This window comes from Myodes glareolus, chromosome 4, assembly GCF_982192425.1.
Source record: "Myodes glareolus chromosome 4, mMyoGla1.1, whole genome shotgun sequence".
Lineage (NCBI taxonomy): Eukaryota > Metazoa > Chordata > Mammalia > Rodentia > Cricetidae > Myodes > Myodes glareolus.
In genome coordinates this window covers 86,211,751-86,230,249 of record NC_142029.1, presented here as the reverse complement: position 1 = coordinate 86,230,249, position 18,499 = coordinate 86,211,751, and the positions used below count along the sequence as shown (strand labels likewise).

Below are 18,499 nucleotides of genomic sequence, written 5' to 3'. Positions count from 1 at the left end.
AAGCCACTAGATGACACTGCCCAACAGTGGCATCATTCACCTGTACCTGCTTTGTAAATTGGCATAGTGACCCCGTCTTAATAATTGGTCCTTTACTACATTCGCTCCTCTAGTCTGATTACACCGTCCCACGGCTGCTGCTGCTTCTCTCCACCACGTAAGCCATTGTAACTGAGGACTAGCTTGAGTTGAAGATCAAATTTTTAATAGTATGGGCTTTCCTTTCTGATGAGCTCTCCTCAAAGTTCTCACACTTGCTTCCTTACTGTCAGTTTCCATTGAACATGAGGCGTTCTTGCCTGAAACCAGTGGCAGCGCCATTAAGTTAACACCAGCAGCTCTGTACCTGTTTGTCCTTCATGTCTTCTCCATTTCCTTTAGCAGGCGTTTTAATAACTGCATAAACCTTTGCTCCTGGGATAGGAAGTTTCCTTGGGCCCTGCCGATCCTGGAGTCCTCTTGCCCCGAGAATGCACTTCCTGCAGGCCTTAAGAGGCATCCTTTGCCCTACAAGAACAAGTCTGTTCTCCATCAAGTCCCACCATGTTGGCTTGCCAAATGTTGTAGATCAGGTGTGGGTTCACAAATGTGCTGTGGGAAGAAGATGCAGAGGTACCTTAAGGATGATTTTAGCCTTTCCAGCTGAGACACTTTCCCTTAGCCCAGGGACTTTCATTGTTATCCAGTCTACACCTTTAGCAAGTTCATTGTCAGATCTCAAAACATCTCATCTAAGTTTCTCAAAGGGACAATGCCAAATGCAAATTCTCCACCAAGGAATACCACAGTTTGCAGGATTTTCCCCAGCCAAGTTTTGCATGGATGCTGCCCCTTGGGAATCTCTCAGACACTGTTTACACATTTTAAAGAGAAGGTGCTGATGGCAAAGGGCAGACGAAGGCTGGGTGCAGCATCTGGAATCGAGCCAGCTGCAGCTCTAGAAGGGTTTATCCCTACAAAATACTCTCAAGTTAAAAAGTTCAAAGACTTGAAGTCTAGTCTCCTGGGTTCAGTACTCACACTCCTGCCCTGGGGCTCCACACTAAAGGTGACTCTGGCTGTCCAGGAACTCAAAGTGTGGGTGCAGGTCAAGGTGGTCTTGAAACCTACTGGCCCCAAGCAGACAGTGCAGAAACCGTGGCCCAGAAAGTTCCAACAGGTCAGGCAATTGGACCCTCAGGGTCTCACAAGCTGGACTGGTACTTGAAGGGGTGGGGTGAGGGAACATGGGACACATACACCAGAGAGGATCCCTGTTTTCTCCAGAACAGGGGTTAGTGGCTTCATCCTACCTTCTTGCCTTCAGGGCTGTCACCTTCTGAGCCAGGGTTTGGCATTCTGGTTTCTTTAGTCAGTTGTGTCTTCTGACTATAATGATTTCAGCCACATAAGGCTGATACTTCCGGGTTCTAGGGGTCATGCAGGTGCAGACAAAGCCCTCAGGCAGAAGTGCCTAATGGTCCCCAGGGATGTTAAAGGGCCTCTCATGACACATGTGAGGCATGGATTACATCATCCACATATGACTCAGCTAAGCCCTTTTGCGCATGTTTGGCTGCATCATCCACTCATGACTCAGCTAAGCCCTTGTGTGCATGCATGAACCCCATCATCTGCATATGACATAGCCACATCAATCCCTTGAGTGCATGTGCTAGGCAGCTTTAAAAGCTGGACACGCCATCTTCCTCTCTGTCTTTGCACACTGACTTCCCCAGGCCTGTGCATGCCCCTCTAATAAACTCCTAAAAGGTTTGTTGCGTGTTCCGTGTTTCCTTCTCACTCACGTCAGGTAATTTCACTGATAAGGACAGAATTCTGACTCATTGTCGAGGTCACCTAGAAAAGGTACAGAGACATCAGAATCTCTACACCTCAGGGTCCCACCTCAAAGTCACCCAGAGGAGAAACTTTGCTTGCACCAGAAGAGCAGAGGGCATCCCCAGTGTGACAGCCATCACAAACAGCCCTTCTTCACATTGCCCATTGTCCAGAAACACGGAACTCTGCTGAAAAGACAAGCTCCTTGCCATGGTGTATCAGAGCTCCACCTGAGGACGACACAGCTCAGGAGAGTCTGCTTTGGAACAAAAGCAAGGGGAATGGAATGTATCAGATCAAGAAGCATTGGCTCAGTCCAAACCCTACCACTCAGCAGGGTGAGCTGAGGCCTGGAGAAGGAAGGGTGGATCATACATCAGGAAGCCATCGTCCTTCTGCCAGGAGACCCACAGTCAAGGGGCCAGAACCTGGAAAGGATTACCTGAAAACTGCTCTAGAAGGGAGGAGGAGTCAGAAGGCAGCAAGGGAAACATGGAAACCCCAAAGAGAGGAGGGGCAACCCTGTAGGAGCATCCATACGCCTGGGAGGAAATGTGGTCTTCAAATCTAGTTAAGCAGGCAGCTTAACTCCTGGGCTCAGATTCCCAGGAAGCTGGTATCCCAAGGAAAGGGACCTGACCTCTCTGGGCATAAAGAGGGGATTGGCTGAGACCATGAGTGACCCTTAGGTACCCACACTCAGTGGAACCCTAACACTAGTATATCAGCTCAACCCAAATGAAGACGTGGGATCGGGAATGTGGGATGGCCAGACCCCAAATTCCATGGCAGTTTTTTACCTGTAAACTTCTCCATTCTGAACAGGAGAAACCCATGGCAGGGTGCTCAGCTGAAGCATTATTAACAAAAACTCAGAGAGAGAAAATGGGGTTCAACCTAAAGATCCAAAAGGCAAAGCAGTCAGTCCCTGGTTTTTCTCTCCACCTCAGTCTGAAATGGCGATACTGTCTCCAGGAATTTCAGAATGAGACTGTGTCTGTGAACTGTCTCCTCCCGTTATATAATCCTCTCTAGGGCTGGGATTAAAGGTGTGCTCCACTGGGATTAAAGTCATGCACCGCCCGGTTTCTATGGCAATAGTCTGTCTACTGGGATTACAAGTGCATGTCATTACTGGCTGGTCTGTAATACTGACTAGTGTGGCTGTTTTACTTTTCTGATCTCCAGCAAGCTTTATTTATTAAAATACAAGTGAAATGCCACTACACACAGAAGGGAAGGGTACTGGAATATGGCACTCTCGAAATGATTGGGCGGAGCTAGGTGATTGCAATGTGGGGCTGCAGGCAGCAAAGACTGGAGAAAGTGCCGAGGGTTCCTGGCCCTTTTCAGCAGATGCCACTGTTATGCCCAGGTCTGCGAAGTCCCCCAAAGACCAACAAGGAGATCGAGTCCCATATGTAAAAGCAAAGAGTCTTTATACAAGTTTACAAACTTGGTCTGTCCCCATGTCCAACCTATTGAAATAATCAGAGAGCCCTGAGCTCAGTTAGAGTCAGGTTTTTATAGTAGTAATGGTGGTGGGGGGGAGTGAGGGATTTCTAAGGTTCAGGACCCCTGAGTGGCTGACATTTGTTCAGGGGTGTCCTGGTGAGTGTGTGCTGGCAGGTGATCCTGTCTACAATGGCTGGAACATTAGGAATTTCCTTTGGATGGTCTGTTCTTGGGTGGTGCTTGGGTAATCTCAGTTTGTGGTCCTTCCGACAACCAGGTATTGCTTCAGGGTAAATTACTGAGACTCAGGCCTCCATTAAACTTATTAAGGCTGAGCCCTACACTGGCAGGTGATAATGGTGGGAAGTAAAGAACTTCCTTTGGGTGATCTGTTTCTATTAAGTTTATCATGGCTGGCTCCTGCACCAACACAGCAACTCCTGGAGGAATAAATTGGAGTTTTCTCACCACAGAATATTACAGTATTTCTGTGTCCTCTAGGACATTAAAGAAATAAATTAAATATAAGATGGGTGGCAGCAGTGCAGCCGTTTAGTCCCAGCACTTGGGAGGGAAAGGCACACAATCTCTGAGATTGAGGCCAGCCTGGTCTATGAAGCGAGACCCAGGACAGACAGAACTACACAGAAAAACATCTCATCTCAAAAAACAAAGCAAAACAAAAATAATAAACAAACAAACAAAAATTAAATAAAATAAAAATGGTGGCACATACTTATAATCCCAGTCCTAGGGAGGCAGGAACACCCTAAGTCTGAGACTAGTCTGCATTGTTTAGTGAGACTCTTGTACCAAAGTGGAGAAGGTAAAAAGTGCAGCCGGAGAGCCAGGACCATGCATCATTGTAAGGAAAAGAGAAACACAAGCAACCCTCTAGCTCAGGGCAACATTCCCTTGCATACAAGCACCAGGAGACAGGAGAGAAGTCCATTCAAAGGACAGCATTTGTGGGGAGGAGGGAGGAGCTGTCAGATCCTGATCAGAGGTGAACAGGGATGCTCCACCAGGATTGGAAAGACTGCAGGCAGGAAGTAAGCTGAGAGCAAAGCTGAGGCTTGTGGATGGCGATGAGGACACAGTGGGAAGTTCTGGTACCAACAGCCAGAATGAGGTGGGATATTTGGGGCTAGCGCTATGAAGCAGGGAAGGATGGAAGAGAAAAGCTCAGATGGAGGAAACAGCCCAACCAAAGGCCCAGGAAGAAGTCCATACAAGACACAGAAGTGGGCATCCAGGAAAGAATTTACGAAGCTTTCATGAAAACAGAGAAGCCTGATGCTTAGAGACTCAAGAGGGTGAGGGAGCCGTGAAGTCCCAGGAAACCTAACCTTGCCCAGCTTAAGATCTCAGAATCACTCAGCCCTCCCTTAGTCCAGCCACACAGCCACACTCATCATTTCATAAATAGCTCTGTTGTCGATAGGGCTGCCCCATGCTTGCCAAGCTGGTGGCAAACACGATGATACCTCTGGAGGCCCAGCAGGTCAAGGAAGATGCTTAGCAGCTGACTCAGTGACAGCAGTTTTTTGAGCCTCTTTAGTTTCCCGCCTTGGTATTGGTTAAATACTGAGAAATATGCTTTGCTTGACAAATTAAAAGCAATTACACGGAGCAAGAAAACCAGAACTCATGAGCAGGGAGCAGAAACCGGAAGCTGCCCAAGTCGCCACGTGGCAAGAAATTGCAGCAGTCTTGCCTGTGCTTGGGAAATTTCCAAGTTGCCACATGCAGTGAATTCCGCTGTGGTGGGGGTTCTACAAAAAAACCGCTTAGGTAAAAGCAAGCCAAGCGGGCAGGGTTGGGAGACTGTCTGGGCCTCGGACTGGCTAGGCCGTTAGGCTGTCCACCCGGGAGGCGTGGAGTCCAATTCCCCATGAGCCAAATGAAGGAGGATACTTAAAAGAAATCCCACACTAGCTCAGAATTGAGAAATAGATGGTTATTTACTTAGCAGTAGTCTCACAAATCAGAATCCTCTGCTTGAATGGAGGATCCTAGTGCACTTCACATAAAAATTTTGGTGCCCCCTCCAGAGTTTGGGGAAAGGCATGGAAATTACTTCTCTTCCCATGCATCATGCAGGGTTCCAACAGGGCCTTCTCCCAGTTATGCTGGATCTGGAAACAGAATGAGTTCAGTCAGGAAACAGAAATGAGGTTTTCACCAAGTTTTTATCAGACTGTTAGATGTTCCCTAGAGGATCAAGGTGACCCCCTCCCTCCCCAGTTGCCGTCTTCCTTGCTACTCGCATGTTTGGGGAAAGTTTTTGCTGCTTTTATTCTTTTTCTGTGTCTTGTCTCATCTGGAAACAACACTTCCTAGGGCACTGAGCTCTTCCCTCTTGGTACAGTTCTCCTGCTTGAACAGCTGGTCACTAGCAGCCTTCACTTCTGCTCCAATAAAAGGACCCAATCAGATGGGGTACTAAGTCTCAGATGACTGCCTAGCAATGGTCCTGTGAAGTGCTCATTTCTGTCCCTTCACTGCTGGGCCTAAGACTGTGTGAGCCACTTTGTGAGGGAGTCAATAGGGCCATGAATCAAGGGAAGGGGAACAAAGTACTGATGGGTGAATGAAGAGCCATTTATATCATTGGTATTAAAAACTGCTGCCCACTGCATTTATGTGAAATTTTAGGGCTGAACACTAGTTCTCACAAGAACATTACTAGCTGACTATCTTCTGCATATGAAAAAGAACATGCAGAGGTTCGGTGAGACCTGATCTCACACAGACGCAGGCTTTTGCAACCTGTGTCTACACCATCAGACAGACAAAATGATTTTTAAGGCTTCACAGATTTTTATGATTCAATGATGAATGCTCACTATTTTTGTCCAGTGTCAAAATATATTCTCTATATAAGTGACTCTCCACAAAAGACAATATAATAAATAACCACAGTTTTTATAAATGTGATAATAGAGAGGACCAGGAGACAGGAAAGCAAACTTGACTTGGTTTGACTGTGTAGATAAGAGCAAACTCCCTTACAGTCTGAGCAGATAACACAGACACTACTTTCTCCCTGGAATACACTATCTTCCTTTGTTGAAGGGTGACAAGGAACAAAGTATTAAATGAGAAACTGAGTCCCTGTGTTGATACTTAGACGACACAGTATGTAATACGAAATGGCCACTCTATATGAGCAGAGTGCAGCACGTTGTTCAGAAATACAGGCACAGCATTGCTTCTGCGCATCTCGAAGCCCATTGACCTGACTTCCCGCCCTTTTCCCACCTCTGAAGGAGGTGTAACCTCACCACTCCTGGGTCCTTTCCCATTGAATCTGATGCATTACTTAACACTAGTGCATTCTGGAATGTTCATGTTTATTATGATGGCCACATCATCCTCTGAGTCAGTGAATTCACTTTCACCAATGCTGTCTGCAATAAAGTCATTACAGAAAGTAACTTACACACATCATTGCTTCTAGCAGGGGAAGCCACACTGCTACACAAAGGACTACCTCAGCTTTCCTTTGACTCATATCATTCAATATGAATTAAAATGGGTGTTAAAATACATCTTAAAATCCTGGGACTGTAGTTGTACTAATGACTACATAATAATGTATACTTTACATATTAAAAATATTGCAAAACATTGTTTTTACCAATGCGATGCAAAATAACCTATGAGTACTCTAAATAACTCAAAGGAATCATAGAAAAAGCTCTCTTGGGTCAGGAGAATACTAAAACAAGTGTTAGAATTAAACCCCTCATGTGTGGGGTTCAGAAAACAACATGGTGGAGATGATTCTCTACTTTCATTTTTATAGGGTTTCCGGGAACCAAACTCAGGTCAGCAGTTATAAAAGGCAAGAACATTTGTTAATGGAGCCATCTCACCAGACGTAGCATAGACAATTTAAGTCTTGATAGAGTACACATCGTTCTAGAAAAAGAAATATACCACCTAGAATCTGATGTAATCATACTGAAGTCGCTGTTTGTAATACAATAATAGGTTATTGGAGAGTGGGTAATGCTTACATTCATATATTTATAAAACAACCACTACATTATTTATTTCTCCCTCTGCTTTTTCTTTACAATGGCACCATTTGTATTTACTGCATAAAGTATCTGTCCATGTCCAGACCAGCAACCCCATATTAAGGTGAACAAGAATAGTGATTCCGCTCCTGCTCAACACTGTGGTTTGGTAACAAAGTTCCACACGAGAGTTTGCACAAGAGTGAGGCATTATGTAAATACTGAGCACTACTCTGAGTAGTTACCTGTTTCCGTCCCAGGGTGTGTAGCTCACACAGCCTCAAAACTTCTAGATGACACTTACACGGCCTTTACACATCACTAAAGGATCTCCATTCCTAAATGGCTTTAGGACAGGGTGAGGAGTGATCTGGTGCTCATGGGGTGTGGTTTCCCAAATGGTGAGTCTCAATTCTCCATAGCAGCATTGGTTCTTGCTATGAGCTTCTCACATCACCATGGTGATGCCATCAGGATTCCTGTAGCAACCTGACCTGAGCTATGCTACCTCAAACTCTATGCATCCATATTGACTTTGGAAATCCAGAAATGTGCAGACTCCAGAACCTCTTATCTGGCTAATGACCACAGTTTAGAGCCTCCAAATCTGGATCCGCACATCCGCGCCCACATCGGGCCTTTCACAGAACAGCACTCGGTGCTTTCATTGACTCTTCACTGTGTCTCTTCCGTTCCACACGGGGAATGCAGATCTGAATGAAGACGGACACACATCTGTGCTCTTCCTGAGTGACTGACACACAAAGCATGGGAGGCAAATGCTGAGGGCGTTAGCAATTGACAGAACGGTCTGCCACAGACCTCACATGGTCTCACAGGAAGCCTACCTAAGTCTCTAAAGTGATTGCTCTTGGCTACACCCTGCTTATCATGACAGCAATGTCCTCTCACACAGAGCTGGATTGGACTGAGTCAAGAGCTTTAAAACAATTTCTATGTTTGCCTTAGTGCGTACTCAGTGTCCACGTCCTAAGGAAGGTCAGGAATCTTCTCCACAGTGTTCCAATTGTATAACCATGGTGAATAGTGCCTCTCTGAATGACAAGAGCTCAGAATTCTGGGAAGATTAGCACTGTATATAAAAATGTCTCCTACTGTTAGGCCTGGAAAACACACCATCTTACATTATTAATGCCTCACAAATATGAGGGTTTCCCCCTTTAGCCACCGGTCAGTTTGTGGGAGAAGCTGCGCAAGTGAAGACGTGAGTGAGTGAGTATTAGTGACAGGCACAGCAAAGACCAAGGCCTTGGCCCAGAAGAAATTGGCAAATTCTTTCTCCCACGTGGGCCGGGCTGGAAGTTGGCAAAGCCTCCTCTGGTCCAAGTGTGAGTGTTTACTGATGACTGGTCAGTGTGTACAAAAACTAGCAGCTACATCTTCCTCCTCCAGATGTTTACAGCGTGAGGCTGCTTGCCTATGGAGACCTGCCAGATAGCAGCCGGCCATTCCTGTGTGTCCCGTACAGTATCTAACAAATACATTGAAATTTCAAGTTGTAAGAGTTTTGTAGATGCCCGAAATCAGAGCATCTGTCTCCCAAGCAGAAGAAATAACCTGACTCCTCCTAGACCCTCTCACTGGGTCTGACCGGAAATGCCACTGATTACCATTAATGTGTTACCTACTTCTCTCATAGGTCAGGTCATCCTCAGAGATGTCATTCACACCGTCAATACCTGGAAGAAAGTCAATGGAGAGAGTGGCTCACACCCTGGTGCCTGTAGTGAGTGAAACCACACAGCCTCACACAAGAGCAGACAGTTTTCCTTTGGTCCCCACCATGCAGTGAGAACCACAATAGATGTGAAAAAGCGCATTTAGGTTCTGAGGTCTACAAATGAGTGAGGGAAATGAATGCGCCACATTAAAAATATATGACATCTGCATTCTTTTCACGGAGGAGATGCAGTACAATCCACAGCTCTGTGAATAATTCATACTAATTACTGAATTTCCACAGTACCCTCAGTGGGACAGGCTTTAATTGATGCAAACATACCACTCTATTTGGTTCTTTGTTGTCCTTTTGGGATTTGATGCCTTCAAACCCAGTCTTTTCAAGATTTTAGAAACTGCAATACAGTCACAGAAAAAAAAAACAATTATGTCAGCTGAACTACATTTTAAAAATAGGAAAAATAGTTGTGTTTAAACATTTACCATATTTATATGATTCCAAAGTCTTGAAGATCACAGGCCTCAATGAACACTTACATAGGTCTGTGCATAGGTAAGGTCTCAGTTCATGTGCATGACATAGTGTTCATAGAAGGGTAGTGTGTCAGAATGAGCAGCACACAAATCACTTTATACTCCATGTGAACACAGTGAAAATGAATGCAGTTCCTCAATTCTGCATTCCGAACAATATGGCGCTGCAATCTCCTAAGCGCTCCATTAAGTTTAATGACTCTAGAAAAGAAAATGAATGTAGACCCTTGGAGAATAACATGAGGTCTACACAGTGCTCCATTGTGTTTGGTGAACGCTAGAAGAATCCGATAGAAAGCAATGTTGGGACAAGAGATAGTGGCCGTGGCTGCATGGGCTCAGAACGGTGGCCAGTGGATGTTACTTTTCATTGTTTAGCTAACCATTTCATTTTGTAACCCATACACAGCAGGTAATATCACCTTCAGTGTGTGGGGTGGGGCTGGTAAAGGGCTATCTGTACTTAATAGTTCTGACCTAAGGGCACTGTCTTAGCTTTCCTTATAAACCTGTGACCAAATTACCAAACATTCCCCGCAAATAGGGAGATGCATTTTTAAGTCCCTGATACCAGAAGAGACCAATTCTTCCCAAAGAAGTAGCATCACGGTCTTCGGTGAGTGGAAGTGTGTGGATTCCTCTACCACTACCTTCATCCTGCCGGCTGGCAGTCGGTGACTGTTTCTAATCATCAGACAACCAGGCTGGTGAGAGGCCGCACAGTGACACAGGCTCCAAGCCATCCTAAAGCAGCTCTCAAGAGAGGGTTGGGGAAAAAAAGGTTCCTTTCCTCCATTGACACAGCCTGCTTAAGACTTCCACCTCACCTGACAGAGCAGAGACCTAATGCTTTGGTGATTTAATGGGCTGTGTCTGTTCACACAACATTGGTGACAACCTCCCTCAGCACTGTCTGTGAAGCCTAGACAAGACCATGCCAAGGAGGAGAAGGGGCTTCACCAACTACGTTTGCACCTTCCCTGGTCACTGCTTCCTCTGAAAAGTCCAGTCTGCACTCTACAAACTCTTCTATCCTGCTGGGCGGTGGTGGAGCACATGCCTTTAATCCTAGCACTTGGGAGGCAGGAGGACCTCTGAGTTTGAGGCCAGCCTGGTCTACAAAGTGAGTTACAGGACAGTCAGGCTACACAGAGAAACCCTGTCTCAAACAAAGCAAAACAGAAAGATGTACAGTCCTATCTCCCTTAACTAAAAACCTCCATGGCTAACACCTGTAGACATAAACGCACCCTGAGCTGCTGCCATTTTAGAAATCATGATATGCAGTACTGACCAGATCCACTGAGCACATGGGCTCCCTGTGCTCTCATCAGTCAACATGGGGACTGATCGTCAGTGAGGGCAAGTACTTTTGGGGGACAGAGTTCAGTTCATCCAGAAAAGTGAAAAGAATGACTGAGACCAGTTAGTAACTTAGTGTCGACTGGAGTTCTTAGTAGATAGCATCCCTACACTGTGTAGGCTTTGGAGTCACGGTAATGGTTGCTATCATGCTAAAGCATCTCACCAGTAGCTCTTGAATCTGCCATGTTGAAGGAAAATTCAATTATGAGACACATCTCTGTGTTTTCTAATGTCAGATTTCCTATTTTCAGAACGATAAGGCTAGAGGCAGGCAGGATTTTTCTTTTGTTTGCGTTGTTGATATTGTGGTGGCGGCGGCACTGGCAGTAGTGGTTGTGGTGGTGGTGATGGTGTCGTGAGAGCAATAACCACTGTTTTCAGGCACTGTCTCATGGCACAGTCCAGACTGCTCAGGAAATGCCCAAAACTGATGACATTAAACTCTTAACATCCTTGATCCCCTTCTGGAATACCTGGAATACTAACTAGAAACCTGTGAGCCAATGCCCTCGCTTCTACAATATTGAGCACAAGACCCAGGGCCTTCTGAACGACAGTCTGGTATTTCAACAATCGAGTTAACAAACAAACAAAAAACGAAAGAACCACAGCACATCTGAGCTTCCTCTGTCTTTCTAAGTTGTGAACGTCTGCAGCCTGATGCACAGAAGCTGCCTGCAGTTCTCCACCATTGGAGCAGTCACAGTATCCCTTGGGTTCTCATAGGTTACATTTGTCCAGGACAAATCTAGTAGAGAGCGGGATTCTTCTACACTGCCTACCCCTGTCTTGATAAGTTGACAGATGGAAACTGTAACCTGGAATGTCACTTTTATGCCGTATATCTGGGAACACATTTTGCTCTCATATTCCCTAGCTCTCCACCACGTGACAAACCTCCCTGTCCTGCTTGGTTATCCTGTAGCAGAGTAGGCAGAGAAATGAATCCTCTATACATGGCAGTGATGACTTTTAGACTAAATATTGTATGTAAAGTATAACCTCTGATTTTTGTTTATTTACAAAATTGACTTTGAAAATTAAGTTGAGTAATTTGGTTAGTTTATAGTCGAAAACACACGAACATTTCTTGATACTCAACTCTCCAGGCAACTATGGCAAATGAGGGAACTTCACACACATGGCCATACTGTGTCTCTTGGGATATCAGTAGTTGTTTAAGCTAAATTCACAAATTCATTGCCAGAAGGTGGCTTTGAAAGGTGGGTAACTAGACAAAGACAATCACTGTAGGCAGAGTTCTTATCTACAGTGTGTCCTACGACAGTCGTTCCAGGATACATACCACATGTGCACTGCCTTGACTGGACCTGCAATATAGAGAAGACACTCTTAGGCTGCGATCATACTAAGTTATGTTTGCACAGATCTTTGGTTTTTCTAGAACTCAGGGGAATGGTAAACAGGAGTGAGAAGAGTGGCAAGTCAAAGATCCTATTAGTATGTTGTGTGATGCTGTAACAAAACACCCGAGGCTGGGTACTGTGCAAAAGAAATAAGTAGTTTTGATACCTTTGCCCAGTTAGCTTGCATTAGACAAACTCCTCTTTGTTCTCTACTAACGGTTTCTGTATTTGAAATAAGGGAGTAGCTTATTTGAAATGTGGCAGAGAAACCTCATGACGACCTGATACTGTGAGATGACCCCCTTCTAAGGAGTGCCTCTGTAGCCCCATCATCTGCTCTAACTTCATGCTTCAAAGGTCTCACCACCTCAATGTCCCTTCATGCACTTCAGAAACTTTTGCCACATCAATATTTGGGGAAACACATTCCATCTGTGTTAACCTAGGACACCCCAGAAGAAAGACAAGGGGACACTCACACAAGAAACACGAACTTTTCCTATACAATATGCCTGTCAGTTTCTTATACATGTTTTCATCTAAACAGGAAATTGTGAGAAGAAAAGGTCCTGACAGGCACTATGGAATCTGACGTGATTTCCAGTGTCCTCTCATGCTTGTGTCCTGTTCCTGCGTAAACACTCTAATACCTATAGTGCTTGAGCAGTTTAGTTTTTGAGATCTGATGTTCATAAAAATAAAGTATTGTGAAAGTAACATTTCTATGTTACAAAAAGGCACCTTACCGCAACCAACAATGGTTTCGCCCCTTGAGAAGTCTTCATCTGGACCTCCTCACATAAGTCTAGGGGACAGAAAATAACTTTCAGCTCATGGTACCACTTGTTATACATCAAAGTCTATTAGCTTGATATGCAGAAAGGACTATGGATGTGGTCTATAGGTCTAGTCTTGGTGATGCAGTTGAAAAGGAACATGTTTGCGCTTCTCCTGGACTATCCTCACACCTGGGGTTAGGAAATCAAGGGAAGATCACAAGAGATAGGAGGAAAGGAATTTTCGTCATTCTAAATAATGGGAATTAAAGCAATATCAAGTTGGCATTAGACATTTGGATTGATATTAAGGTTGCTTATATGCCTGCTTGGCACAAATTAGAATCACATGAGTAGGAAGCCTCACCTAAAGAATTGTCTCAATTGCTTTAATTGATGCTAGGAGACCCCCTGCCCCAACTCAGGCAGCCTCTTTTCATAGCAGTCTGGATACAAAGGCATATGGCAGGAGGAAGGCAGTGTGGTCATTTAGCTTCCTCATTACCACCATGTTGTTGTACCTGTTGATGCGCTGTCGATTCAATCCCTGAGAGAGAACCAGTGTTTCCAGGTTTCTATCTATAACAAAGGACCAATGCTCTCTAGAAAGTTTTCAGCTTTTTATATGCATATGTAATTATATATATATATATATATATATATATATATATATATATACTCATACACACAAACATATATATGCATATATTCATTCCATTGGTTCTGGGGTTTTTTGGGTTTTTTATTTTGTTTTTGTTTTTTGTTTTTGTTTGTTTGTTTGTTTGTTTTAGAAAACCCTTACTGTGGTACCACGAGTGATTTAGGAAAAATAATTGTAAAAATGAACTTTTCTAATGGACTTGGAATTACCTGTAGCTGGTTGTCCCAAGGTAGAACCAATGGCTTCTAACGAATATTGGGAAGTGTTGAGAGCAAGCCATTAAGCATGGACATGCTTACATGTGCTCATGGTCTCTGCTTCAGTTTCTGCCTACAGTTTCCTGTTTGTGCTCTCGCCATGAGTTTCATCTGTGAGGACCTGTTACCTGGAAATGTAAGCTAAATAAACTCTTTTCCTCCCCAACCTGCTTCTGGCATTGGAGTTAATCACAGCAACAGAGAACAAACTAGGACAATCGGGCAAGTACTACAATAAATGTCAGGTTAACTGCAAATTTCTATCACTACTTCTGGTCATTTTCAAACCAAGAAAAATAAGGCTACTTTCTAAGTGTCTGTGAAATGCCATTTAACTGTCACAGACTATGTTAATATATGCTGCAGGAGCTCCTTCCTCTCCTTCAGCAAATAGTCTATAAAATACCAGCCCACTTGGGCATGGTCTCTTTTGCTTTAAAAAGCAGCGGTAGCTGTGCACGCTCTCTCTCTTGCTTTGGGCTCTGCTTCCGGCTACTAGACTCCTTTCCTGGTCGTGCAGAGGGCTGTTGTCTAGGACAGTGATCTGTAAGTATTCCCTTTAAATAATTAACCCTTTTACTAATCATAATTCCAAACTGGTGTGGGATTGTTTTGTGACTTACACCTTCACCTGGTGCCCATGTGGATTTAAACTCCATGCCTCCTGGGCTCCACAGCCTGGACAATCTCTGCCCACCTGGTTTGCTCTTTTCTGAGCTGTTTTTAAATCCCCATCGCAGCACAGTGCAGAGCTTATGCCATCACTGCCTGGCCATGTGTCTATTATTAAATTAGTCCAGCATTGTTCTCAAGAGAGTTCCAGTTGCCTAAGATTTATAGATTCTCTTTGGATAAAATGAAACCCAGAACATAGGATGGATTAACATTATATTTTTAAGATTTCAAGTATTTTAAGAAAAAGAAAGGCCACCACCTTACATTATTAAGGCCTCATGGAAGCTTCCAATTGATGGAAGCCTCAGGATTGCAAAGCAAACACTTTATCAGATGAGTTACTTCCTTTGTCCTCCAAAGATATAGAAAGGGACATGGGAGGACTACTGTAAGACATCTTCATTCTTTTTATAGCAGATACTATATAATCTACAACTACTGATAATAACTAATTAATTATCGAATTTCCACAGTACCATCAGCAGTGCTGCAGGCTTTTTCTGCTGTAGTCACCAATGCGGGTTCAGATCTTTCAGCATTTCTCTCAGTAACGCAGCATCGAACACCAAGTTTCTTCAAAGCAGCAATAACTGTAACACATTCCCCGCCAAAAAAAAATGTTTAGCTCCACTGAATTCATAATAAAACAAAAAGCACACAAACAAGAACCTAATGGCCACTCCTTGTTTAACATTCAATCTCATTATTAATTTGTGAGCACAATCATCTGACTCAGAACACACTTCTGGAAAATCATGGAAATCGGTGTCCACTTAATAGAGATATGACATGGTGAGTGTAGGTGAAGTTACAACTCACGAGGATGAGACAGGATCAACACATGACAAGGGATGTGACCGTGTGAGATGGCCAGCATCCCAGTCACTCTCAGAGCCATGTGAACACACTGCTCAGTTCTGTGTTCTGACATTTGACACCAGTTTCCTAAGAACTCACATGACCCCTAACACAGCTGAAAAGGCAAATGGAGGGAGAGCCCTGATGGCAAGCACTGGTGCCACGAAGGAGCTCTGCGGTGTTTGCTGACACCAGAACCACCAGCGGGGTGGTGATGATCAGAACCAGAGACGGTGTCAGGAAGCCTTCTGGGAAGAGCATATGATTGTTTCTTTCTTTATTCACACAGCTTAGCTTTTTAAAGTTCGCGGACATATTTGTATCACCTTCACAGACAGGCACTAGAGAAGGGGGCAATCAGCATCTCCTACTTTTGACCTCAGGGCACTGTATTAGTTACTTACTGAGGAACTGTGCCCATGCAGATGACAGATAATGCAATTGGACAGATGTTTTACTTTTCCATCCCTACTACAAAACGTCACCATCCCTCCCAAAGAAGTGGTGTAAGGGACCACGGTCATTTACATGTATGACACCCCTTCACTACACTGCTCACGGTCAGTGAGTCACGGTCAGCTCCTCTCAGTGAAACATCCCGGCATTGTCTTGGCCTACGCTGGCTAGGCACTGCCAGCGATAGAAGATGAGATTAAGTTCCTAACAGCCAGGTGGCCCCTCTAGAGCGCTGAATTAACAAACCTAAGTTGTGTCCACATCTCACGTTAAGCATGGCTGAATATCAAACCCAGAGTCTTCCCAGTATTCCAGTGACTGAGGAGAAACACAAAACCAGCACACTTTAGCTGTGTCTGTCTAAATTTCACAGTTGTGAAAAACTGTCACGTGATCCATAGATGCTGCCTATGGTTTTTGATCACTGAGGCAGAAAAGATACTGTTCATATTTTCTACAGGCAGGATTATTTCTGGGTACATTCTGGAATGCTGAAGGGATTCATGTAAAATAATAGCTCATCTCTCCATGGGGACAAAATTTAGCTTATAACTAAAACTGTCACTATTACAGCAAATGTCTGGGAGCACATTTGCTCTTGTACTCCCTCCTTATCCGACTCAGTCACTTCCACCCTATCTTAGCTGGCTCTCCTGCAGCATGGTATATTGAGAAATGAATACACCATTTGTGGCTGTGCTGAGCTTTGAACCAGAGATGTAGGGAAAGCATGACCTCAGAGGCTTTGCACTGACAAAATTGTCATGGGTAATTGGAATAACTTAGAGAGAAAACAAGATATTTTCTGATACGTGAAATCCCAAGGCAACTTGAGTGAATGAGAGAACTACATACACACAACCATGATGTGTCTTTTGGGATATCTGTTGTTATTTACTCAAATTCGCAGTCTCATTGCCGTGAGATTTCTTGGAAAGGAAGAAGAAACTAATATGACCTCAGAGAGCCTGTGGCAGCATGACTACGTAGGTTTAAGCCAGACAAGGTCCTAGACCTGAGAGGGGGAGGTAAACATGGGATCCCATCCCTAACCAGGAAGCTATCTGCAGCTGATGAGCTCTCACAAGGAAAAAGGGGCTTGCCCCAGGGGAGCCTCCCTGGGTAGAGCAGCCACACTCCAGGGAGGCCCCATGCACAACAGTAGATGGTCACTGCCAAACAAAGTCAATGGTATTTTTGTAGATTTTTTTTTATCTCTTACTGCTTTGTATGGGCATATTTTTTTGCCCTACTGATCTTTTGCTTGTATATTAGGTTTCTGATTCTGTGTTTACATGAGATGTGTGTGTTTAACGTGATTTTCCTTTGTTTTATTTACTTTCGTTCTTTTTTGACCCTAACTGATTGTTTTCTAAAGAGGGCATGGAGTCCAAAGGGTGGGGAGGTGGAGAGGATTTGAAAAGAAATGGGAGAGGGGAATATGATGATTCCTTAAAAATAGAAAGGATTTGTAAATAAACAAATAAATAGAAGGGAAGGGAGGTGAGCCAGACAAAGACAGCTGTGCAAGGCTCTTATCTACAGTGTGTCCTAAGAAAGCCGTTCCAGGATGCATACTGTATCTGCGTTTCCTCGACTGGACCTGCAATTGAGAGAAAAAGCATTTAGGCCCAGATCATAATGAGTTATGTTTGCACAGGTCTTTGGTCTTTGCTGTGACTTAGGAGAGTGGTAATCAGGACTTCGAGAAGAAGAGCCAATTTGAGGATGCTATATTAGTCTGTTATGTGCTACTCTTACAAAATGCCCGAGACTGGGTACTGTGTGAAATAAGTACATAGTTTTTACACCTTTGCCCAATGAGCCTGCATTAAACTCACCTCTTTGTTCTCTACTGAGGATTTCCTCAAAGCTTATTTGAAATGTGGCAGAGAAAACGCATGACGAGCTGGTACTGTGAGATGAACCCCTTCTAAGGAGTGCCTCTGCAGCCCCATCATCTGCTCTAACTTCATGCTTCAAAGGTCTCACCACCTCAATGTCTCTTAATGCACTTCATAATCTTTTGCCTCATCAATATTTGGGGAAACATATTCCATCTGTGTTAACCTTAGGACACCCCAGAAGAAAGACAAGGGGACACTCACACAAGAAACAGGAACTTTTCCTATACAATATGCCTGTCAGTTTCTTATACATGTTTTCATCTAAACCAGAAATTAATTGTGAGAAGAAAAGGTCTTGACAGGCGTTATGGAACCTGACGTGGTTTCCAATGTCCTCTCATGCTGTGTCCTCTTCCTGTGTAAACATTCTAATACCTATAGTATGTGAACAGTTTAGTTATTGAGATCTGATGTTCATAAAAATAAAGTATTGTGAAAGTAACATTTCTATGTTACAAGAAGGTAAAGACACTTACCGCAACCCTTGGTTCCGCCCCTTGAGAAGTCTTCATCTGGACCTCCTCACATAAGTCTAGGGGACAGAAAATAGCTTTCAGCTCATGGTACCACTTGTTATTTGGCAAGGGTTTTTATGTTGCTGGGAACAGTGACATGTGGATTTAGTATTTATGCCTAGC

The 18,499-nt window shown here is 44.1% G+C and overlaps 1 protein-coding gene across 1 annotated transcript in view; it reads right to left on the bottom strand.

Annotated features, from left to right (window-relative positions):
• Nucleotides 1–267: 267 nt before the first annotated feature.
• LOC148122351 (uncharacterized) overlaps nt 268–18,499 on the bottom strand; it is a 40,880-nt gene continuing 22,648 nt past the window's right edge. Inside the window, exons 12-20 of the mRNA XM_087905936.1 lie at nt 18,338–18,393; nt 17,533–17,557; nt 15,117–15,230; nt 13,018–13,076; nt 12,211–12,235; nt 9,328–9,400; nt 8,954–9,004; nt 5,245–5,414; nt 268–591 (exon numbers count right to left, since the gene is read on the bottom strand). Of these exons, the coding sequence (XP_087762062.1) occupies nt 8,998–9,004; nt 9,328–9,400; nt 12,211–12,235; nt 13,018–13,076; nt 15,117–15,230; nt 17,533–17,557; nt 18,338–18,393 (359 nt within the window). The 3' untranslated portion in view covers nt 268–591; nt 5,245–5,414; nt 8,954–8,997. The remainder of the gene's footprint in view (nt 592–5,244; nt 5,415–8,953; nt 9,005–9,327; nt 9,401–12,210; nt 12,236–13,017; nt 13,077–15,116; nt 15,231–17,532; nt 17,558–18,337; nt 18,394–18,499) is intronic.